At 52.2% G+C, this 21,236-nt stretch overlaps 1 protein-coding gene, 1 long non-coding RNA gene and 1 other non-coding gene across 9 annotated transcripts; all 3 read left to right on the forward strand.

The window, feature by feature from the left end:
* Nucleotides 1-1,773: 1,773 nt before the first annotated feature.
* On the forward strand, nucleotides 1,774-20,751 carry EIF4G1 (eukaryotic translation initiation factor 4 gamma 1). 7 transcript variants are annotated; one of them, XM_040252178.1, is made up of 34 exons: nucleotides 1,774-1,964; nucleotides 2,785-2,841; nucleotides 3,063-3,156; nucleotides 3,449-3,535; nucleotides 4,039-4,059; nucleotides 4,636-4,812; nucleotides 5,041-5,140; nucleotides 6,211-6,323; nucleotides 7,122-7,214; nucleotides 7,412-7,478; nucleotides 7,751-8,572; nucleotides 8,824-8,912; nucleotides 9,004-9,190; nucleotides 9,282-9,415; nucleotides 9,537-9,695; nucleotides 9,841-10,029; nucleotides 10,218-10,415; nucleotides 10,639-10,785; nucleotides 10,994-11,230; nucleotides 11,422-11,526; nucleotides 11,644-11,803; nucleotides 12,007-12,107; nucleotides 12,690-12,792; nucleotides 12,978-13,080; nucleotides 13,305-13,537; nucleotides 13,677-13,795; nucleotides 13,925-14,097; nucleotides 14,737-14,862; nucleotides 15,017-15,098; nucleotides 16,576-16,674; nucleotides 16,781-16,915; nucleotides 17,045-17,126; nucleotides 17,242-17,382; nucleotides 20,119-20,751. In XM_040252178.1, the coding sequence occupies exons 3-34, from the start codon at nucleotides 3,097-3,099 to the stop codon at nucleotides 20,301-20,303; spliced, it is 4,827 nt and encodes a 1,608-aa protein (XP_040108112.1). In that variant the 5' UTR covers nucleotides 1,774-1,964; nucleotides 2,785-2,841; nucleotides 3,063-3,096; the 3' UTR covers nucleotides 20,304-20,751. The 7 variants fall into 7 exon arrangements, with proteins under 7 accessions (XP_040108112.1, XP_040108120.1, XP_040108128.1 ...); XM_040252186.1 differs by having other exon boundaries at nucleotides 9,844-10,029; XM_040252194.1 differs by lacking the exon at nucleotides 4,039-4,059.
* On the forward strand, nucleotides 11,852-11,927 carry LOC120859998. The gene has a single exon (XR_005720215.1). It is a non-coding gene; the product is annotated as a small nucleolar RNA SNORD66 (small nucleolar RNA).
* On the forward strand, nucleotides 17,389-19,998 carry LOC120872073. The gene is made up of 2 exons (XR_005723154.1): nucleotides 17,389-19,829; nucleotides 19,860-19,998. It is a non-coding gene; the product is annotated as an uncharacterized LOC120872073 (long non-coding RNA).
* Nucleotides 20,752-21,236: the final 485 nt, after the last annotated feature.

Genomic DNA, 21,236 nt, shown 5'->3' on the forward strand with positions numbered 1-21,236 from the left:
GCATTGCCTTTCTTTGGGATTGGAATGAAAACTGACCTTTTCCAGTCCTGTGGCCATTGCTGAGTTTTCCAAATTTGCTGGCATATTGAGTGCAGCACTTTCACAGCATCATCTTTCAGGATTTGAAATAGCTCAACTGGAATTCCATCACCTCCACTAGCTTTGTTTGTAGTGATGCTTTCTAAGGCCCACTTGACTTCACATTCCAGGATGTCTGGCTCTAGATTAGTGATAACATCGTCATTATCTGCGTTGTGAAAATCTTTTTTGTACAGTTCTTCTGTGTATTCTTGCCACCTCTTCTTAATATCTTCTGCTTCTGTTAGGTCCATACCATTTCTGTCCTTTATCGAGCCCATCTTTGCATGAAATGTTCCCTTGGTATCTCTAATTTTCTTGAAGAGATCTCTAGTCTTTCCCATTCTGTTGTTTTCCTCAATGCTATTTCTTTGCATTGATTGCTGAGGAAGGCTTTCTTATCTCTCCTTGCTATTCTTTGGAACTCTGCATTCAGATGCTTATATCCTTTCTTTTCTCTTTTGCTTTTCACTTCTCCTCTTTTCACAGCTATTTGTAAGGCCTCCTCAGACAGCCATTTTGCTTTTTTGCACTTCTTTTCCAATGGGGATAATAATACAATGCATAGTAATACAATACATTTTGTAGGCTATTGTGAAGATTAAGTGAAATCACAAAGGTCATCATTGGTGCAACGTGTTTTCTGAGATTATATGTGTTTGAATACAAAGAGTTGGGTGGGAAGGAGAGAGAGAAAATAGCTTTTGCTAGGTACCTAGGCACAGTTTTAAGCACTTTCACAAGAACTAACTTTTTTAAACCTCACAATCTAATAGCGGGAAAGCAGGGTGGGTAAAAGCTCAGAATTGAGCCAGACTGCATAGTTTCAAATACTCCCATTTTACAACAAGTATTAAGTAGGTAGATAGTAGGTACATCGCTGGGAGAGTAAGTAGAGAAATTTGGGTTAAAATCCAGGCTGACTATAAGTAGTTTTGGCTTTAGTATGTCCCTTCAGGCAGTTCAAAATTTTTTGGCTGCCAGGGAGAGGTCTTGGATTTACTTATCCCATTACTATTTGAACTTTCCATGACTGATTTTAGTCCCTCCCTGGGAGTGGCTGATCTTTATAAAAGACAAATCTAACTCCCTACTTGCTGCTGCTGCTAAGTCGCTTCAGTCCTGTCCGACTCTGTGCGACCCCAGAGACGGCAGCCCACCAGGCTCCCCCATCCCTGGGATTCTCTAGGCAAGAATACTGGAGTGGGTTGCCATTTCCTTCTCCAATGCATGAAAGTGAAAAGTGAAAGTGAAGTCGCTCAGTCGTGTCTGACTCTTCGCGACCCCGTGCACTGCAGCCAACCAGGCTCCTCCGTCAGTGGGATTTTCCAGGCAAGAGTACTGGAGTGGGGTGCCATTGCCTTACTCCCTACTTAGTATATTTCAATTCTTTTAGCGTAACACCCAGTTTAATAGTTCTATATCTAATTTACATTATTTTCAAAGGCTGCCTAATTTGTATTTTTTTCCGTTTTTGTCCATGGTTTACTTCCGCGGGACCGAGTCTTTAATGTCAGTATTCTCAACCCTCAGCCAGCACTTCGCCTAGCACTCAGTATGCACTCAATAAATGCTTGCTCAAAGTATGAATGAACCAAAGAATCGCGGAACACAGACGCAGAGACCGGTCGGCCTGGGAGTTCCAAAGTTCGGGAGGGGACAAGAGGCGGGCAGTGGCTGTCACATGATAAGGCGGGGCAAATCCCATGTGCTCCGCGGCGCCGGGCGCTGCTCCGCCCTCTGCGCCGGTCACGTGGGGCTGCCGGCTGCGCCTGCGGAGAAGCGGTGGCCGCCGAGCGGGATCCGTGCGGGGAGCCGGAAATGGTTGTGGACTACGTCTGTGCGGCTGCGTGGGGCTCGGCCGCGCGGACTGAAGGAGACTGAAGGTAAAGCCGCCATGTCCGGGCCCGACCCGGCCCCCCCACCCCCTCCCCCCGCATCCGCCGCCATCCGGGCCGGGATCGGCTACCCTGGGCCGCCGCCCCAGCGCCCTGGCCCCGCGGCCCAAGCCCGGGCCCCGGCCCGCGAGGGCCGGATCCCTGGCCCACGTGTGCCCGGCCTGGCTCGGCCTGGCTGCTGGGTGGGGGTGGGGGAGCGCGGGGCCGGAATATGCGGTCCCCGCAGGCCGGGAGGGCGCCGGGTTCCCCGGCCGCTAAGTGCCACCTCGGCCCGACCCGAGGAGGCCTCGCGGGCGCAGGCACCGCGGCTCCCGGCCCGCCGCCCCCTCCCCCCTTTGCGGCCCGGCCGCCGGGAAGTGACACGTTGTTCTTTGGCACTGGCCGGCGCTGCGCAGGGAGGGCGCAGGGGAGGGAGGCGGCGGCGGCGGGCAGGGAGGAGCCCCCGGCCCCGCCCGCCCTCCGGGCCGACCCTCACTTGCTTCAAACCGGCTCTTCTTCGGCCGCCGCCCGCCTGGCCTTTTACGGCCCGACTGCCGCCTTTCCTGGCCTCCACTGCCGGGCGGCGGCAGGCCTCGCCTCTGGCCCCGCGTGGGTGCCTCCGCTGCTACCCACGGCAGGCGTGCCTCGTGTGCCCCTGGGCCAGGCCCCGAACCCGGTGTCCCCGGGTGGGGGGTGGGGACACCACGGCCGAAGCTGCTAGCTCCGTTTGTGATCCGGGAGCCTGGTGCCAGCGAGACCTGGAATTTCCGGTCTGGTTGGTCTTGGGCCCCGCGGAGCCAGGTTGATACCCCTCACCTCCCAACCCCAGGCCCTCGGATGCCCAGAACCTGTAGGCCGCACCGTGGATTTGTTCTTAACCGAGGGGGTGAGTGAAGGGCTGTTTCAGCAGATCGGGGGGTGGTTGGAGGTGGTGAGGGTTTGACAGAGTGTTGGTGGGGACATAAGCTGGGTCTTTAATGTTCCTTTACCCCCTTGGCGCCTCCCGGGCTCATTGTGGGACCCAGCCCTTGCTTCAACCCCTCCCCCACTCTATTTGCCTTAAGTTTGTGTCCCTTTCCTTTTCTAAGCCCCACTCTTTCCCAACAGGTGCTGGGGGGACCCTGATGTGGCACCAAATGAAATGAACAAAGCTCCACAGCCCACAGGCCCCCCACCTGCCCCATCCCCTGGACTCCCACAGGTAATTAGGGAGGAATTAACAGGGACTGGGGTGGGGGTTGGGGAGACCAGGCAGCCGGGTCAGGAACAGGTTCCAACCTCTGGATTTTCCCACCCCCTTCTGTGTCAGGGCAAAGTGCAGCTTCCTGCTGCCAAATTGAGACAGGGCCCCCAGGCTGTTCCCAGGGGCTGTCTTGGGGAGGGTATATGTGGACTGTTGAGGCTCTTGCCACGGATCTGCTCCCCTTCATCAGCTTGAGTTTCTGCACCACCTGGGTTTCCCCTCTTGCTGAAATCTGGTCTCCCCCCTTCAGCCAGCGTTTCCCCCGGGGCAGACAGCACCGGTGGTGTTCAGTACGCCTCAAGCGACACAAATGAACACGCCTTCTCAGCCCCGCCAGGTGAGGGGCTGTGGGGAGGGGAGTAGGGGGCCTGGGTGGGAGCCATGTAAAGCTTAGGCCACTTTGGGCCTAGGATGGAAACTCTGGAGGCCCTGTACCTGCCCCAGTTTCCTGACAGTTGCTATGTGTTCTTTCATGCGGCTCTGCACTTTGCACTGTTGATTACTCACGGTGGCTGGCCCCTCGGGGAGTATGTTGTTGGTGGGGATGGCATTGCTAGGGGTTCCGGTGCCTTGAGAACTGGGGGCAGTGCTTTGGGCCCTGCTGCCAACTCCTGCTTTCCTATTTCCTCCTTTTACTAGGAGGTCACCATTGCTCCGTTCCTCATCCCTTCTTTCTCTTTGGACTGTGGGAAGAGAAACATTCCAGCTGGTTCTTACCTTTCTCTATTCCTAAATTCTTCCTCACTAAATGGGAGCGGATTCTTGTCCTGCCTCCTCATTTTTTTCCCCCTCATCACCTTGGGGATAATTCTCTTCTTTCCTGTCCCCATGTGCTCTCAGGGAGGATTCAGGTCTCTGCAGGTAATACCCCTTTGCTAATCCTGGACTCCTGGTCTCACCCTTAGCCTCCTCCCTAGTCAGGGGCTAGACACAGGGACTGGGGTTCCTCAGGGTGGGGACTTGTTGGCTGTCCAGGTCCTCAGTCTGAGGCTGACCAGTGCATGTTAGGGGCTAAATCTTGCATAGCGCATATCTGGGAACTGGGAAAGTTGCATGTTAGCGGTTAGCTCCTCAGTACCTTAGGATGGTGCAGTGCATGCTGGGGAGTATGCTGCTGAAAAAGGCTTTACTTAGGCATGATGCATCTGGGTGTTAGGAAGCCTCTGCTGAAGGATAGCGTGGAGGAGGTGACATGAGTATGCATGGCAGGGAGGGAGTAAATATACCGAGTGCAAAAGTGTGTACCTGAGTTTGGAGGGCACACGTGAGTTCAAGAGGCCACTTAACCATCAGTTGGTCAAGTGAGTCTTGGCAGTGTTGGTCCCATGTTCCAAAGCCCCTGATACTTCTCTCCAGACTAGAGACATAGTGGAATGGCCATTTTGCTGTCCACTTCCTCCCCTGCCCAGTGCCAACTGCCTTCCTCCCTCCTGACAGCACTTCTACCCTAGCCGGGCCCAGCCCCCGAGCAGTGCAGCCTCCCGAGTGCAGAGTGCAGCCCCTGCCCGCCCTGGCCCAGCTGCCCATGTCTACCCTGCTGGATCCCAAGTAATGATGATCCCTTCCCAGATCTCCTACCCAGCCTCCCAGGGGGCCTACTACATCCCTGGACAGGTGAGGCTGGAGGCTTGGGTGCTGAAGCCATACAACCTTGTCCCCGCTCCCCCACCTCCCCCCACCCGGATCCTCCAGTCCCATCTCTCCTCTAGAGGTGGGACTTCTGGTCATTGCCCAGAGTTGGCTTGTCCTGTCTTGCCCTGCATTCTCTTTGTAGTCTGATGTGGTATTCATAGCTCCTTCAACTCCTTCTCTCCCCTCCTTATCCCCCTTCCCCTCCATCAGGGCCGTTCCACATATGTTGTCCCGACACAGCAGTATCCTGTGCAGCCGGGAGCCCCAAGCTTCTACCCAGGTGCAAGCCCTACAGAGTTTGGGACCTACGGTAAGCGGGGTCTGAAGTCGGAGAGTGAGTCCCAGGGAGCATTTAAACTTGCCTAATTTCTAGGACCCTTCCCAGGCCTGTCTCTTGCTCTAAAAATGATAGTGGTAGTCAGGATTGGTGCTTAATATGTAACTGGTATTGGGGGGTGGTGGGGAGAGGATTTTACACTATTGTTGAGGGTTGTAGAGTCCTCCCCACATCAAGGAATATAGTTCAGGTGCTAGTTTGAGGACCTGTCAGTAAATATTCCCTGACACTTGTTCCGTGGTTGGGGGGAGCCCATGTAACATGGATTTGGGAGGTTTCTGTAGCTGTTTTTCATTTATATTCTAGGAAAGGATTAGTCTGTTCTTTATGGCAGTGGTTTCCAAAATTTTTTGACCATCAGGAAAAATTTTGAGTATGTACTTTTAATACGTGTATGTTTTTGTTTGTTATACGTATGCATAATTTAAACAAATAACAATGTTGCTTGTCAAAAACAAGTGGAGGTTATGGATGATATTAAAGAATGTATCCCATTTTGGAGACCATTGCTTTAAGGAATTTTCCTCATCCTGGGCCTGGTTCATAATGTTACTTTTTGTTTCCTTGCCCCTTAGCAGAGGGCTGGAGACTGGAATTGGACTCAGGTTGAATGGAACAGGGTTGGCAAATCTGTTTTTATCATTCCCAGCCAAAGACCTGATTCTGTTTCAGGTTAAGTAGTTGCTGCTCTCTCAGAGTATATGTGTGTGTTTGCTGGGGGTGGGATGCATCCATGTTACCTTACGGGGTAGAAGAGGAACAGACATAGTAGCTGGTGTGTGGTGGGGAAGGAGTGCCTGCCTACAAGGGGTGTGTGTGTCAGTGTTAGGAATTCTTGTAAACGCAGTTTAGACTGGTTCCCCAGCTTTGACAGACACCTAATTCCCTTGGGGAGGAGGAGGGTGGGGCAGGGTAAGGGGCCGGCTATGGGTGATGAGAGGTTCTCCAGGGGCTGGGAGGCATTTGTGCTCACGCAGGCATTTGTTTGTGGTTGGGCCCTGACCCTGCCACTATTCTTCCCTTCCTTGTCCCCCCGCCCCAAGCTGGCGCTTACTACCCAGCGCAGGGTGTGCAGCAGTTTCCCACTGGTGTGGCTCCCCCACCTGTTTTGATGAACCAGCCACCCCAGATTGCTCCCAAGAGGGAGCGGAAGACGGTGAGTAGCAGCAAGGGGTTGTAGGACATCTGGGAAAGCAAGGATCAAGGTCAGGCACTTTGTGGGTCAGGGAGCAGGAAGTTGAGGGAGAGCTTCACCTGAGAGTAGGCAGAGAATGGGGATGTGTGAAACGCTCAGGTTCTCCTTAAGGTCCTACGATTTCAGTGTAGAAGAAGCTCACTAGAAGATTGAAGTGTCTGGTAGGGAAATTCTTGAGAGACCTGGGTTCTCTGTCCATAATATCTAAGTTTGATTTGGGGTTTCTGGTGGCTTGCCTTGGAAATGGTTTGTTTTCTGTGTCCCTACCCCCCAGTCCTGGAAGCTCTTGAGGCCTCCGCCCCTGCTCAGTCCTCAAGTCCTGGGCGTGGTGCCCAGAATAGGGTGCCAGGGCTGGGGAAGCCGCTGAGTCACCCTGGCTCCACCCACTGGATCTGGGCCCTGCCCCCAGAGATCAGGCAGACTAGCCACAAGTGAGCCGGATGGGTGCTAGATGGGGGTCCTGGGCCCCCAGGCATGCAGCCACTTCTTGGGGACTGGTGGGGCAGGGATAAGGGAGGGAGGGGCATTGTGATGTACGTGTCTGCTCTGTGAGGTCAAGAGTGTCTTAGGGTTGGGGGCCAGGGCAGAGACTACAAGAGCTGCCGGATGGGTTGACAGTAGAACTCACAGGGTTTCTGGCACCCACCCACCTGCTTCCCAGTAGGGGGTGGGGGGTTGGCTTGGAGTCTCAGGAGCGGGGCAGGGTGGAGAGGTAGGCTGCTCCTGTTTCCCGCTTATCCCGTAGCTTTTTTTCCCCAGATCCGAATTCGAGACCCAAACCAAGGAGGGAAGGATATCACGGAGGAGATCATGTCTGGGGCCCGCACTGCCTCCACACCCACCCCTCCCCAGGTACTGTCTGTCCTTTGAGTGATGCCCTGACTGGGATGGCTGTTCTTCCCTGGATTCCCAGGTCCCTTGATCTTTTTCTTCAACTAAGGGACTTATTTCCCTGCTTTCCTGGATTTCTAGGCAGCTAAAGTAGAAATGGCTGTAGCAGGGTTGTGGGACTCTTCAGGGCAAACTTGGTAACCCTTTGTGTCCTGCAGACGGGAGGCGGTCTGGAGCCTCAGGCTAATGGGGAGACACCCCAGGTTGCTGTCGTCGTCCGGCCAGGTAAGGAAGCAGGTGGGGTATGGCTCTTATGGGGAAAAGGAGTGTTGAAAATGCCAAGGAAGTAGAGTGACTTGAACTGGGTGTCAGAGAAGAATGACTTAGGTCTCAAGTAGTAGTATTTAAGGGCAGATTGGATTTTGAGTGGGAATGAAAAAGACCTAGGGGGAGAAGACTGGTATGTGTAGGAGGGGCTGTTAATGCTTGGCTGGGAGGAGGAACAACAATCACAGGGAAGGACTTGCCTCTGATCACCTGTTCTTCCTATGGTGCAGATGACCGGTCGCAGGGAGCAATCATTGGGGAGCGGCCAGGGCTGCCTGGCCCAGAGCACAGCCCTTCAGAATCCCAGCCTTCATCACCTTCTCCGACCCCATCACCACCCCCAGTCTTGGAACCGGGGTCTGAGCCTAATCTCGCAGTCCTCTCTGTTCCTGGGGACACAATGACAACAGGGATGATACAGACCTCTGTAGAAGAATCAACCCCCACGCCCCCTGAAAGTGGGGAGCCGTGTTGCCTCTCTCCAGAATCCACTCCCCTCGCTGAACCCATATTGGAAGTAGAAGTGATGCTGAGCAAACCAGTTCCAGAATCTGAGTTCTCTTCCAGTCCTCTCCAGGTTCCCAGCCCCCTGGCATCTCACAAGGTGGAGATTCTTCCTGAGCCTAATGGCACAGTCCCATCTGAGAATTTGGAACCAGAGGTGGAGTCAAGCCCAGAGCTTGCCCCTCTCCCTCCTCCAGCTTGTCCTTCTGAATCCCCCATGCCTATTGCTCCAACTGCCCAGCCTGAGGAACTACTCAACGGAGCCCCTTCACCACCACCTGTGGACTTAAGCCCAGTCAGTGAACCAGAGGAACAGGCCAAGGAGGCTACAGTGTCAGTGACTCCCCCGACTGTCCTTTCTGCTACCCCAACTGTGGCTCCTCCAGTGGCTTCCCCTGCTCAGGAGGAGGACATGGAGGAGGAGGAAGAAGAGGAAGAGGAAGGAGAAGCTGAGGGTGAGAAGGGAGGAGAGGAACCTCTCCCCCCAGAGAGCACGCCTGTCCCAGCCCAGCTGTCCCAGAATTTGGAGGTGGCAGTAGCCACCCAAGGTAAGGTGCTGCTGGATGGTGGAGGTAGGGCAGGCTGGGTGTGTTTGTTTCCTTTGTTGATGGGTGACCTCTTGGGCCATTGTGTCTGGGTCATAGAAGCCCTGTAATGGAACTCTCAAGGGCTAGATTGAGGAATTATAAGTTGAGAGAGGATGTGACCAAAAAAGGGAATATTGTACAGTAACTTCTTTTTATTCTTCCCAGAGGTTGGGGTACTCCTTAAGTTATTCTCACTCCTCCCCCCCAAATAGTGGCAGTGTCTGTGCCAAAGAGGAGACGGAAAATTAAGGAGCTCAATAAGAAGGAGGCTGTAGGAGACCTTCTAGATGCCTTCAAGGAGGTAAGGGAGCAGAACGTGGAAGGAGCAGGGCAGAGTGTGGGTGTGAACAGTGGAGACAGTGCAACCAAAATGGAATGTGCAATGGTTCCAGGCGAACCCAGGGGTACCAGAGGCGGAAAACCAGCCTCCTGTAGGCAGCAATCCCAGCCCAGAGCCTGAGGGCAGCAGTGTGGCCCTGCGGTCTGAGGAAGGAGAAGAGACCTGGGACTCAAAGGAGGACAAGATTCAAAATGCAGAGAATATCCAGCCGGGGGAACAGAAGTATGAGTATAAGTCAGGTATGTGGAAAGAAGGGGTGAGAGGGTTGGGTAAGCTTGTCAGGACCCAGGAGAGAGCAGTTGTGATTGCTTCATCCTGTCTTCCTTGTAGATCAGTGGAAGCCTCTAAACCTTGAGGAGAAAAAGCGTTATGACCGAGAGTTCCTGCTTGGCTTTCAGTTCATCTTTGCCAGTATGCAGAAGCCTGAGGGATTGCCCCACATCAGTGATGTGGTGTTGGATAAGGTTGGTAGGCCTGAGGAGAGTTTATGCTGGTTGGCTGATTGAGGAGGAGCCAGAGGTCCTGAAAGAGTGGTCAGTAGCTAGCCCTGTCTTGTTTCTGATACCTTTTCTGTCTTTTTCACAGGCCAATAAAACACCATTGCGACCGCTGGACCCCTCTAGACTTCAGGGCATAAATTGTGGCCCAGACTTCACTCCATCCTTTGCCAACCTTGGCCGACCAGCCCTTAGCAACCGTGGGCCCCCGAGGGGTGGGCCAGGTGGGGAGCTGCCCCGAGGGCCGGTGAGTGGGACTGGCAAGGGATGCGCTGGGGGTGTTGGCCCCTGTAGCTCATTGAGGGGTGGGGAGAAGTCTGCCCTGGAGATGTAGGCGATGGTGGTCGTTGTGCTGACTGGTTCCCTGTCTTTTGTCCCCGCTCCTTGCTTAGCAGGCTGGCCTGGGACCCCGGCGATCTCAGCAGGGCCCCCGAAAGGAGCCACGCAAGATCATTGCCACAGTGTCAATGACCGAAGATATAAAGCTGAACAAAGCAGAAAAGGCCTGGAAACCCAGTAGCAAGCGAACAGCGGCTGATAAGGACCGAGGAGAAGAGGATGCTGATGGCAGCAAAACCCAGGTACCTGCAAGTTGTGCCTTGGTCTCCAGTTCTCTTCAAGGTCTACCCTCTGAGCCAGGATGATCTCTGCTTCTGGCCATTCTCATCACTAGCACCTATCCGAGTCCCCACGGCCCTCTCCCCAACTCCCTGCAGCCCCTGAACACATCACTGGATTCTATGTCTTCTCTGTTCCCTCTCTTCTCCAGGACCTGTTCCGCAGGGTACGCTCCATCTTGAATAAGCTGACACCCCAGATGTTCCAGCAGCTGATGAAGCAGGTGACGCAGCTAGCCATTGATACCGAGGAACGTCTCAAGGGGGTCATTGACCTCATCTTCGAGAAGGCCATTTCAGAACCCAACTTCTCCGTGGCCTATGCCAACATGTGCCGCTGCCTCATGGCGGTTAGTTTCCACCATTCTCTAAGCTTTGTGGTCTAGTTCTCACTTCTCGCCCTAAGCCTCTGAGTCCAGCTTCTTGGTTCTCCATCTTATGCTGGTGGTGGCAGCCGGAAGGAGGCAGAGCCGGGCCAGAGGTCCTCAGGGGTCACGTAGTTGAAGACTTTTGGAGGGTTTTGCTTGCCCTGCCCTCTACTGGTCTGAATGTGACGTTCTCTTTGACGTACAGCTGAAAGTGCCCACCACAGAAAAGCCAGCAGTGACTGTGAACTTCCGAAAACTGTTGTTAAATCGATGTCAGAAGGAGTTTGAAAAAGACAAAGATGATGATGAGGTTTTTGAGAAGAAGCAAAAAGAGATGGATGAAGCTGCTACGGTGAGAGAAATTCCACTTCCAATTCCACTGCTTCACCCAGTTGCTCCTCAGCTGCAGAAGTGGGAGTGGGGATAGTGGTGTCTTGGGGTTCTCTGCCTTAGAATGTGAGTGCTTGTTGCTAGGTTTAGGAATCCAGGTGTAGTAGAGGGAAGGTTTTAATGGAGTGGCTGGTGTCTTTTTGATGTGACCCCTGTCCTATGACTGGCAGGCAGAGGAACGGGGGCGCCTGAAAGAAGAGCTGGAAGAGGCTCGAGACATAGCCCGGCGGCGCTCATTAGGCAATATCAAGTTTATCGGGGAGTTGTTCAAACTGAAGATGTTAACAGAGGCAATCATGCATGACTGTGTGGTTAAACTACTTAAGAACCATGATGAAGAGTCCCTTGAATGCCTTTGTCGTCTGCTCACCACCATTGGCAAAGACCTGGACTTTGAGAAGGCCAAGGTAGGGGTCCTGGGGTACGGCGAGCCCAGGCTGAAGCACGTGGGGTCTGCCACACACTGACTACAACCCTTCCCAGCTGTTGTGTCGGCATGGCACTGTGTGCCCCTGAGCTGCAGTGGTGGGGCTGAAAGGCTGAGGAGCGGCGGGGGTCTATAGCTGCAGGTGACCTTGATCCCTTTGCTTCTTGCTAGCCCCGGATGGATCAGTATTTCAACCAGATGGAAAAAATCATTAAGGAAAAGAAGACTTCATCCCGGATCCGCTTTATGCTGCAGGACGTGCTGGATCTGCGAAAGGTGTGTGTTCCCTCTTTTCCACCGTCAGTCGGCTGCCTCTGACCCCACAGCCCCCACTTCCTGACACTGGTCTGGTCTTCTCTGATGTAATTACCCTGTGACTGGCTTGACCCACAGAGCAACTGGGTGCCACGCCGAGGGGACCAGGGTCCCAAGACAATTGACCAAATCCACAAGGAAGCTGAGATGGAGGAGCATCGGGAGCACATAAAAGTGCAGCAGCTAATGGCCAAGGGCAGCGACAAGCGTCGGGGTGGCCCTCCAGGCCCACCCATCAGTGAGTTTGAGGCTGGGACTGAGGGGGGACAGTGTGAGGGGTTATGCTTTCCACTGATGACTTCCTATTAGTGCCACGTGTCTGGGCCACTGAGACCCTGTGATGGAACTGAGGATCTGAGGAAGGGAGGCTGTTGGCAGCTCCCTGGAACAGAATTGCTGGGACTTCCTTACCATTCCAGTGTGCTTTCCTTGCTGTTCTAGGCCGTGGCCTTCCACTTGTGGATGATGGTGGCTGGAACACAGTACCCATCAGCAAGGGCAGCCGCCCTATTGATACTTCTCGACTCACTAAGATCACGAAGGTAGGGGTGTATATGTTAGAAGGGGTGATGGTCAGTGATGGGAGAATGAAAGAGTGGTCAGACGGGCCTTAAGCATAGGCTTGGATCTTAGTCCCCTTGCTTCCTGAAGTTGGGAAGGTGACATCTTGAGTTTTCCCCCTTAGACCAATTAGTTAGATTACTGGGCAGGACTGCCATCTCTAGGGAGTGAGTTCACATTAGTCTGAACCAGTGATCAGCACCCTGACATGTGTACCAAATCCAGCTATTCTGTGCTTCTATATACCTACAAGCTACAAATGAGAGTTTTCCACATTTTTTAAATGGTTGGAGGAAAAAAGTGATACTTAGTGACAAGAATTTTTATAAAATGTAAATTTCAGTGTCTATAAGGTTCTGGCACAGAGCCACAGTCCTGCCTTGTGAGTGCTGTGTGTGACTGCCCCTGTGCTACAGTGGCAGAGTCAGCTAGTTGAAACTGTATGGTCTGTAAAGCCTGAAATATTTACTGGTCTAGGGTGCTTGTGGCTCTGTGTGGTGGGGGCTGGCTGGGGGCTTTGACTGGATCAGACCCATGACTCTCCACTCCCTTCCCTTCCTCAGCCTGGCTCCATTGATTCTAATAACCAGCTGTTTGCACCTGGAGGCCGATTGAGCTGGGGCAAGGGTAGCAGTGGAGGCTCAGGAGCCAAGCCCTCCGATGCAGGTATGGAGGCCACTGTCACTGTGGTTTTTCAGCTCTCTTGAGGGCAGAGCCTTGTCTGTACGGGAGGCTTTCACTGCATAGTGGTTAGATCATAGAGGTGGTGCATACTCGGGACTGGGGACTGAACTACCTTAGTGCCAGAACTAGGACCAGGTGTCTTTAATCTGAGTTTTCTGCTTCCCCAGCATCAGAAGCTGCTCGTCCAGCTACTAGTACCTTGAATCGCTTCTCAGCCCTTCAACAAGCAGTGCCAACAGAAAGCACAGATAACAGACGAGTGGTGCAGAGGTGAGGTTTCCTTGCTGTCTCTGTTCATCACACTGAGAGTGCTCACTGGGTTTTGGCTGCTAACACAGGAATTCTTAACACCCGTAATGCTCAGAGCTCCTGACTGAGTTGGGGTGTATTCCTGCTGCCAGGAACAAGGCCAGACAGTTGCTCAGCGTTTTTGATGGTTAAAACAGGAGTGCACCTGGGCAGTACAGGTGAGAGATGATGTGCCTGTCTTCCAGGAGTAGCTTGAGCCGGGAACGAGGTGAGAAAGCTGGGGACCGGGGAGACCGCCTAGAGCGGAGTGAACGGGGAGGTGACCGTGGTGACCGGCTTGATCGCGCCCGGACACCCGCCACCAAGCGGAGCTTCAGCAAGGAAGTGGAGGAACGGAGTAGAGAGCGGCCCTCTCAGCCTGATGGACTGCGCAAGGCAGCTAGCCTCACGGAGGATCGGGACCGTGGGCGGGAAGCTGGTAAGGGGCCAGGGGAGGGGAGAAGAGTGTGGGCTGGTTTGGGACCAACCAGTCCCCAGACAGTGTCTTCAGGGCTTCAGACGCTGTTTGCTAGGAAGACTGGAACTGATGAATATGTGACATATTTTTCTCTGCTCAGTGAAGCGAGAAGCTGCCCTCCCCCTGGTGAGTCCCCCGAAGGCTGCGCTCTCTGAAGAGGAGCTGGAGAAGAAATCCAGGGCCATCATTGAGGAGTACCTCCATCTCAATGACATGAAGGTAAGCTGTGAGAACGGTCTGAGTGAGGGATGACAGGGTGGATGGGAAGGGGCCTGTGCTGACAGGCAGGGGTGGAGGGTCTGAGCCACACAGTGACTGGCCTCCCTTCTGTGCTCTGCGCCCCCACAGGAGGCAGTGCAGTGCGTGCAGGAGCTGGCCTCGCCCTCCCTGCTCTTTATCTTTGTACGGCATGGCATCGAGTCCACGCTGGAACGCAGCGCCATCGCGCGGGAGCACATGGGCCGGCTGCTGCACCAGCTGCTCTGTGCCGGGCACCTCTCCACTGCTCAGTACTACCAAGGGTATGACTGGCCTCTGCAGGCCTCCCGTTCTTACCTTCTCATATCTTTCTTTCCTTCGTAGGACCTGTGAACCTTGAATAAGAGTGTAGGCTCCTCAGCCATTCTGGTCAGCATAAGTTTTGGCATGGTTGGGGGTGAGCTGTCTTAAGGAGAAGAAGGTGGCCTTAGTGTGAGATAGGGCTTCCCTGATAGTTCAGTTGGTAAAGAATCCACCTGCAATGCAGGAGACCCCAGTTCGATTCCTGGGTCAGAAAGATCTGCTGGAGAAAGGGATAGGCTACCCACTCCAGTATTCTTGGGTTTACCTTGTGGCTCAACTGGTAAAGAATCTGCCTGCAAAGCGGGAGACCTGGGTTCAGTCCCTGGGTTGGGAAGATCGCCTAGAGAAGGGAAAGGCTACCCACTCCAGGATTCTGGCCTGGAGAATTCCATGGACCTTATAGTTTATGGGGTCACAAAGAGTTGGACACATCTGAGCGACTTTCACTTAGTGTGAGATAATTGCCCTGTGTTTAGGAAATGTTCCTGAGGAGGGTCCTGCAGTGATCCCTTTAGCCATGCCTTTGTTGCCTCAAAAGGAGGGCAACAAAGGAGTGCGGGCTTGTCTTAGAAGGTCCTGACTTTGAATTCCCTATGCAGGCTATATGAAATTCTAGAGTTGGCTGAAGACATGGAAATTGACATCCCTCATGTGTGGCTCTACCTAGCAGAGTTGATAACGCCCATTCTGCAGGAAGGTGGGGTGCCAATAGGGGAGCTGTTCAGGTAAGCCCCCTCTGATGGAATTCACGGGAGGTAAAAATAGGAAGGAGAGAGAAAGGAGGTGTGGCGGGTCAGAGCCCTGGATTTAGGAACTGATGGGCTAGTATGTTGAGAGTGTGTGGGAGGCTAATTTAACAACAGAATGTTTATCTTATAGGGAAATAACAAAACCTCTTAGACCCCTGGGCAAGGCTGCTTCCCTGTTGCTGGAGATCCTGGGGCTCCTGTGCAAAAGCATGGTGAGTGAGCCTTTCAGAGGTGGTTTGTTTAGGCCGTCTCTTCCCACCATGTGGTTTGGGGTGCTGGTGGTGACCCTGAAACCTCATGGTCCTTTGGCAGGATGGTGGTGCTGGGTTGGTACCTGGGAGGGAAAATGGTGAGGCTGGCGTTCTTGCTCAGACCAGTTCTTACAGTAGGTTCTGGCCAAGGCTGGAGGAGAATGAGAATCTAAGGCCCTCTGGAGAAGGAAATGGCCATCCACTCCAGTATTCTTGCCTGGAAAATCCCATGGACAGAGAAGCCTGGCAGCTACAGTATGGGGTGGCAAAGAGGTGGACAGGACTGAGCAACTGAGCACAAGGTCCTAGGCCTTTGATTGATGAGTTAATTCATTCAGCTAGCCTCTTTTAGAACACTGACCACATACTGGGCAAAGTACTGTGAAACTGCAAAGGGGTGTCTGTCTGGTGATGTTCACGACAGAAACTGCTTTATTAAAGTTAACTGACTAGCAAATACAAAGGTGAAATGACTGGAAGGGCAAGTTGTGGTGTTTAGTGGTGGTGAGATGTCGGAAAGTACAGTTTTAAGAGAGTTCAGCTCTGGAACATGGAGGAGTGTCTTTGAATCAGAGAGGAATTGTCTTCATATTCTTTTAGGTAAAAATGTATATCAGATAGTTTCTAAGAAGTATAGAGTAATAATTCAAAAGAAAAAACATATTGATCTAGTAGTATTTCATTGACTCCAAGGTGCCATGGATTTTGTGACATTTATGCACTGCTAAGAAAGAAAAAACTTACGGTCTTATTTTAAAAATGTGGTATGTCAGCTGTGAGACAACTCGATTTTAATGGTGTTAAGATGGACATATTTAAAGTCCATGAAGTACTTTTGTCAAGAGTGGATGACATCATCCTGAATATGTTGCTGTAAAACTGCGATGGCTTCAGAATCTGTTGCCCCTTAGAGAAAATGAACTCCAAAGACTGCCGTTTTCTGATTTGCGTTGGGGTTACATCTGCTTCTAAATTTTTCTGGACTTGGGGGCTGAATACTTGTTAGAAGTTGTTCTCTCCCATAAGCATTTGTTACTTGGAATAATGAAAAACTAAACTATTTTAGAAAGAGAAATGTAGATGAGTGTGGAAGGCTTGGATGAGGTGTTTTGATTTGGTTGTTTACCTTTTGTGGTCCAGTAATTCTCTGAGAGTCCTATGACCTAGCTGACATTTCCCGAGAGGCTCTCAGGCCATCTTCTGAGTCTCACAGCACTGTGGTAGGTAACTTCCCGTGACTGGTTATTTGACTGACGTCTGTGGTCGGTACTAGACGGTAGCCATGGGCACACTGTTCCTGTGCAGTACCTTAGCATCCTGAGCTGCTTGCAGGTGTCTGGTGAGATTACAGTATGCACTTGTTAGATGATATTTGTGAAGCTGTTAGATTCTTGGAGAGAACAAGAGTTGTCTACTGAGTTGGTCTAATGTTTTCCAGGGTCCTAAAAAGGTGGGGACGCTGTGGCGAGAGGCTGGACTCAGCTGGAAGGAATTTCTGCCTGAAGGCCAGGATGTCAGTGCCTTTGTCACTGCGCAGGTTTGTGACTGGACTTGGGTGGACTCTAGCACTTGGGGCGGCCAGTCCTCTTCTGTTACCTCGTGTGATGCGTTTACCTCCCGAACATGGGCCTTTCTGCTTGCAGAAGGTGGAGTATACCCTGGGAGAGGAGTCAGAAGCCCCAGGCCAGAGGTTGCTCTCCTTCGAGGAGCTGCGCAGGCAGCTGGAGAAGCTGCTGCAGGAGGGCAGCAGTAACCAGCGGGTGTTTGACTGGATAGAGGTATGTTTCTCCTTGAGACTGGTGTGGAGAGAGAGAGAGAAGGCAGTGCTTGGTGGGGGCAACAAGAATGGAGCCTTCCAGGCATAATTTAGAACTTTTGAGCCATTTGTTTCTCTTTCTCCTGCTCAGGCCAACCTGAACGAGCAGCAGGTGACATCCAACACATTAGTTCGAGCCCTCATGACAACTGTCTGCTATTCTGCAATTATCTGTAAGAGGAGCCAGGGAGTTGGTGGGGCAAGGGTGGGTGGTTTTGGTCTTTACCTCTAGTTCTGAACCAGGCTGAGGGTGCATTATTCTACTTACCCCTGTCTTTCTCCCTATAGTTGAGTCTTCTCTCCGAGTGGATGTTGCAGTGCTAAAAGCACGAGCGAAACTGCTACAGAAATACCTATGTGACGAACAGAAGGAGCTGCAGGCGCTCTATGCCCTCCAGGCCCTTGTAGTGACCTTAGACCAGCCCCCTAGTAAGAGCCAGGCCACGGGGATGGTGAGGGTGGGTGGGCTGGAGGAACTACCAGACCGAAGGGGGCAATGGTGGAAAGGGTCTCAACTGAAGAAAAGTGGGTGGTCCCTGGAGAGCAAAATATTCTCATGGTTGAGTCCTTTTCTCTCCAACACTGTTTCCTTATTGACAAGTGGAAGGAGTTAGACTTGGCCTTGAAGGTTAATTGACTGCCTGTTTTGTGCTTCCCCAATGGCTCAGTAGGTAAAGAATTTGCCTAGCAATGCAGGAGACATGGGTTCAATCCCTGGGTGGGGAAGATCCCCTGGAGGAGGAAAAGGCAACCACTCCAACGTTCTTGCTGTGATAATCCAACGGCCAGGAGAGTCTGGAGGGCTACAGAGTGTGGTGTCACAAAGAGACACGACTGAGTGACTAAGGTTGTACTCCTGCCACACACTGTGTGCCAGGGCATTGGAGTTGGGATATTAGCAGTGATTAAGTCAAACATAGTTCCCACATGATCATGGAGTTGGGTAAGTGTTGGAAGATGGATCCTGCAGGATACTGTGGGAGAATTTACCTAGTCAGAGGGAATGAGTGGGAGTTGACCCATGGGGACTTAAATGACAAAGGGGAAGGGGGAGACTTATATGTATATGAACTGTATATGTAAAGGGAGGCCTTGAGGTTGAAAAAATGATACAAGGTAAAAAAGGAAGGCCAGTGTGGAAGAACCCAGCAGCCAGTTGTATGTGAGGCAAGTGGGGTGGAGAGATGGATGTGGCCAGGTCATGTAGGACTCTAAACCACGGGATGAGTTTGGGACTTTAGCCTAAGGACAGGAAAATCGGCCTTCGTGGAGTTTTAAGCAAGGATTTTTAAAATTCTTTTTTAGTGTTTAGATCATCCTGGCCATTAGTGGGAAGAGTGATTTGGAGTGGGGTGAATGTGGCTAGATCGGCCGATCGGGGCATGTTGGTAGTGGCTCAGCCTCTCTGGTGGAAATGGGGATGGGAGAGGGGTGGGCAGAATCAAGACACACCGGCCTGGGGATAGGGTGATAGATTGGAAGTCATATATGACTCCCAGGATGGTTTTAACAGGTGAGATGATAGTGGGGATGTCATTTACTGGGCAGTAGGGACCACTGGATCAAGTTGAGTTTGGTCATACTGAGTTTGTGGTCCTGGTGGGGATGATCAGAGATGTTAGGTAGGTAGTAGGTCAGGGTATCTGATTTGGAGAGGAAGAGGTCAGGGTTCAGCCCATTTCTTGAGGCACAGGGCATATTAGGAGAGGGAAATGGTCTATAATGCTAGATGCTGCTTGAACAGATCTGAAAATTAGGGCCTCTGGTATGTGAAAACATGGAGGCTACCCTGGCAGAAACAGTATTTGGTAAAGGGGCAGGATCTGGATTGGAAAGGACAGGGTAATACTCCCCTGAATCAGGAAGTAAACAGCAAGTGCAGACAAATTTTTTTTTTAATACTTTTATTATTTGATTTGGCTGAGCCAAGTCTTAGTTGTAGCTTGTGGGATCTAGTTCCCTGGCCAAGGATTGAACCCAGGCCGATTGCATTGGGAGCATGGCAGTCTTAGCCTTTGGACCACCAGGGAAGTCCCTAGAAGAAATGTTTGAATTCAACTAATCCCTTGTCAAAAGACAAATCTTTTGTTTGTCTTTGAAGAGATAGTAGGTGTTAAAAGGAGCTTTTAGTGTTTAGGTGGGAGAAGCTTGGGCTTATAAATATGGGGCAGAGGGGTGGATCCATTGATTGTGTAGAGTCACTGGGAAACGTATGCATGGGGTTTGGAAAACAACTTTGGGATAAGTGATCAGTTGCTGCCATTGCTGAGGGATAGGGGTTGGAGGCTGTCCATAGCCTCGGTTGTGGCTTTGAGGGTGTGTGCCTAAGGAACATCCTGGCTTGCAGTTTCTCTTAGATGGTCACTCGGTGTTTCACTGAGGCCTGGACTCTAGATTCTATGCTGTATTCAAAAGAAATGTAATCAACTTCTCAACCTCCTTTTGCCTTTAAGAATGTACTGTTTTCTTTGGAAAGACTGGCAGTGCATGTGGGGAATGGAATAGATTATGTTCAGGGTTGTACAAGTTCTTTGGAAGGCTGACTGAAAGCTCTGGGCGAGGGAGAAGCAGGGCAGAGAGGGTGCTTGAATTGAGCCTAAAGGAATTCACTAGGAAGGTGATAAAAAGGTGACAAGAGAAACAATGTTCCTGGCAAAGGATACATCATACGTCAAAGTGTCAAGGCCAGAGAGGGGGTGGATATATGTTCAGGAGATGTGTGGAAAGTAAGAGAAAATTAGGGTCAAGTTTATCAGAATTTGTAAAATGGGGCCAGAGGTGGGGTCAGTGAATGTTCCAGGTTATACCCTTGACTTTTGTGGGAGATACGTCTCAGCATTTTGTGATGCCTCAAATTCAGGAGTACCAATTCTGCAGTGTTCCCCACTAAATAAATATATCATGAGTGGACAAGCTTGAAGCTGCTGAGGTGAGGCTGGGCAGGTTTGTACCTTTTGGCCAAGTGACTCATTCTTGCGAACCAGTGTCTTAGATCATGAGATTAGCATGGTGTCAGAGACCTAGTCACTCTGGAATGGCCAGACACAGAAATGTCAGCATGTCAGGGCCTTGTTTCAACAGTGGCGCTTAAGGGTGGGATTCCTGGGTGGTGGGATGGGGTGCTATGGACAGCATGCCTCTAACTGCTGTTCTTCCTGCTTGCAGACCTGCTTGGGATGTTCTTCGACGCGCTGTATGATGAGGACGTGGTGAAGGAGGACGCCTTCTATAGCTGGGAGAGTAGCAAGGACCCTGCTGAGCAGCAGGGCAAGGGCGTGGCCCTAAAATCTGTCACGACTTTTTTCAAGTGGCTTCGTGAGGCGGAGGAGGAGGAGTCTGACCACAACTGAGGGCGGGTGGGGCCGGGGACTTGGAGCCCCATGGACACTCGGATGGCCAAGCCAGCCGCCTGGACTGCAAGGGGGGTGCGGCAGCAGCGGCGGCGGTGGCAGTGGGTGCCTGTAGTGCGATGTTGTCTGAGCTAATAAAGTGGCTGAAGAGGCAGGATGGCTTGGGGCTGCCTGGGGCCCCCCCTCCAGATGCTGCCAGGTGTCCCTTTCCTCCCCCCGGGGCACAGAGATATATTATATATAAAGTCTTGAAATTTGGTGTGTCTTGGGGGGGGCACCACCGCCTGCCCCTGGGGTCCTTTTTTTATTTTCTGAAAATCACTCTTGGGACTGCCGTCCTCGCTGCTGGGGGCATATGCCCCAGCCCCTGCACCACCCCTGCTGACTGGGCAGGGGGAAGGGGGGGCACGGTGCCTGTAATTATTAAACATGAATTCAATTACGCTCACTGCCTCTCTGCTTTATGGCTTGCTCCCTCTGGAGAAGGAGTCTGGATAGGTGGGCAGCCTCCTTTCCAGAGCTGGCACTGTAGCACACTTTTCCCTCCTACTGGGCACCCCTCTTTCCTCTTCCCCTGTCCACGATCTGGAGGGTTAGGGAGTCTGGCTTGGATGGTTGGCCCTCAAAAATGGACATGGTGGGGCTCCCTGTAGATTAGGAGGGGAGAAAGGGGGCATAGCTATGGGGTACTTAATAGGACACACTTGCGGGTCTTGATCTATGACAATGTGCTGTAAGACCCCTGTATGTGAAGACCCGGGTTTCAGGCGGTTTTGAAGTTAGCAGTTGCTACGGCTTTGAGGTCTCATCTGTGACATGAGAGCCCAGGATACGAAGATTGTCTTCTACCCCTATGCAGTATGAGTAGCAGCCCAGGCCCAATGAGTGAGCGTGACCCGTTCCGCCAGTCCCCACCCTCGGTGCCTTGGGTCT

The sequence above is a fragment of the Oryx dammah genome, unplaced genomic scaffold, assembly GCF_014754425.2.
Source record: "Oryx dammah isolate SB20612 unplaced genomic scaffold, SCBI_Odam_1.1 HiC_scaffold_2, whole genome shotgun sequence".
Taxonomy (NCBI): Eukaryota; Metazoa; Chordata; class Mammalia; order Artiodactyla; family Bovidae; genus Oryx; species Oryx dammah.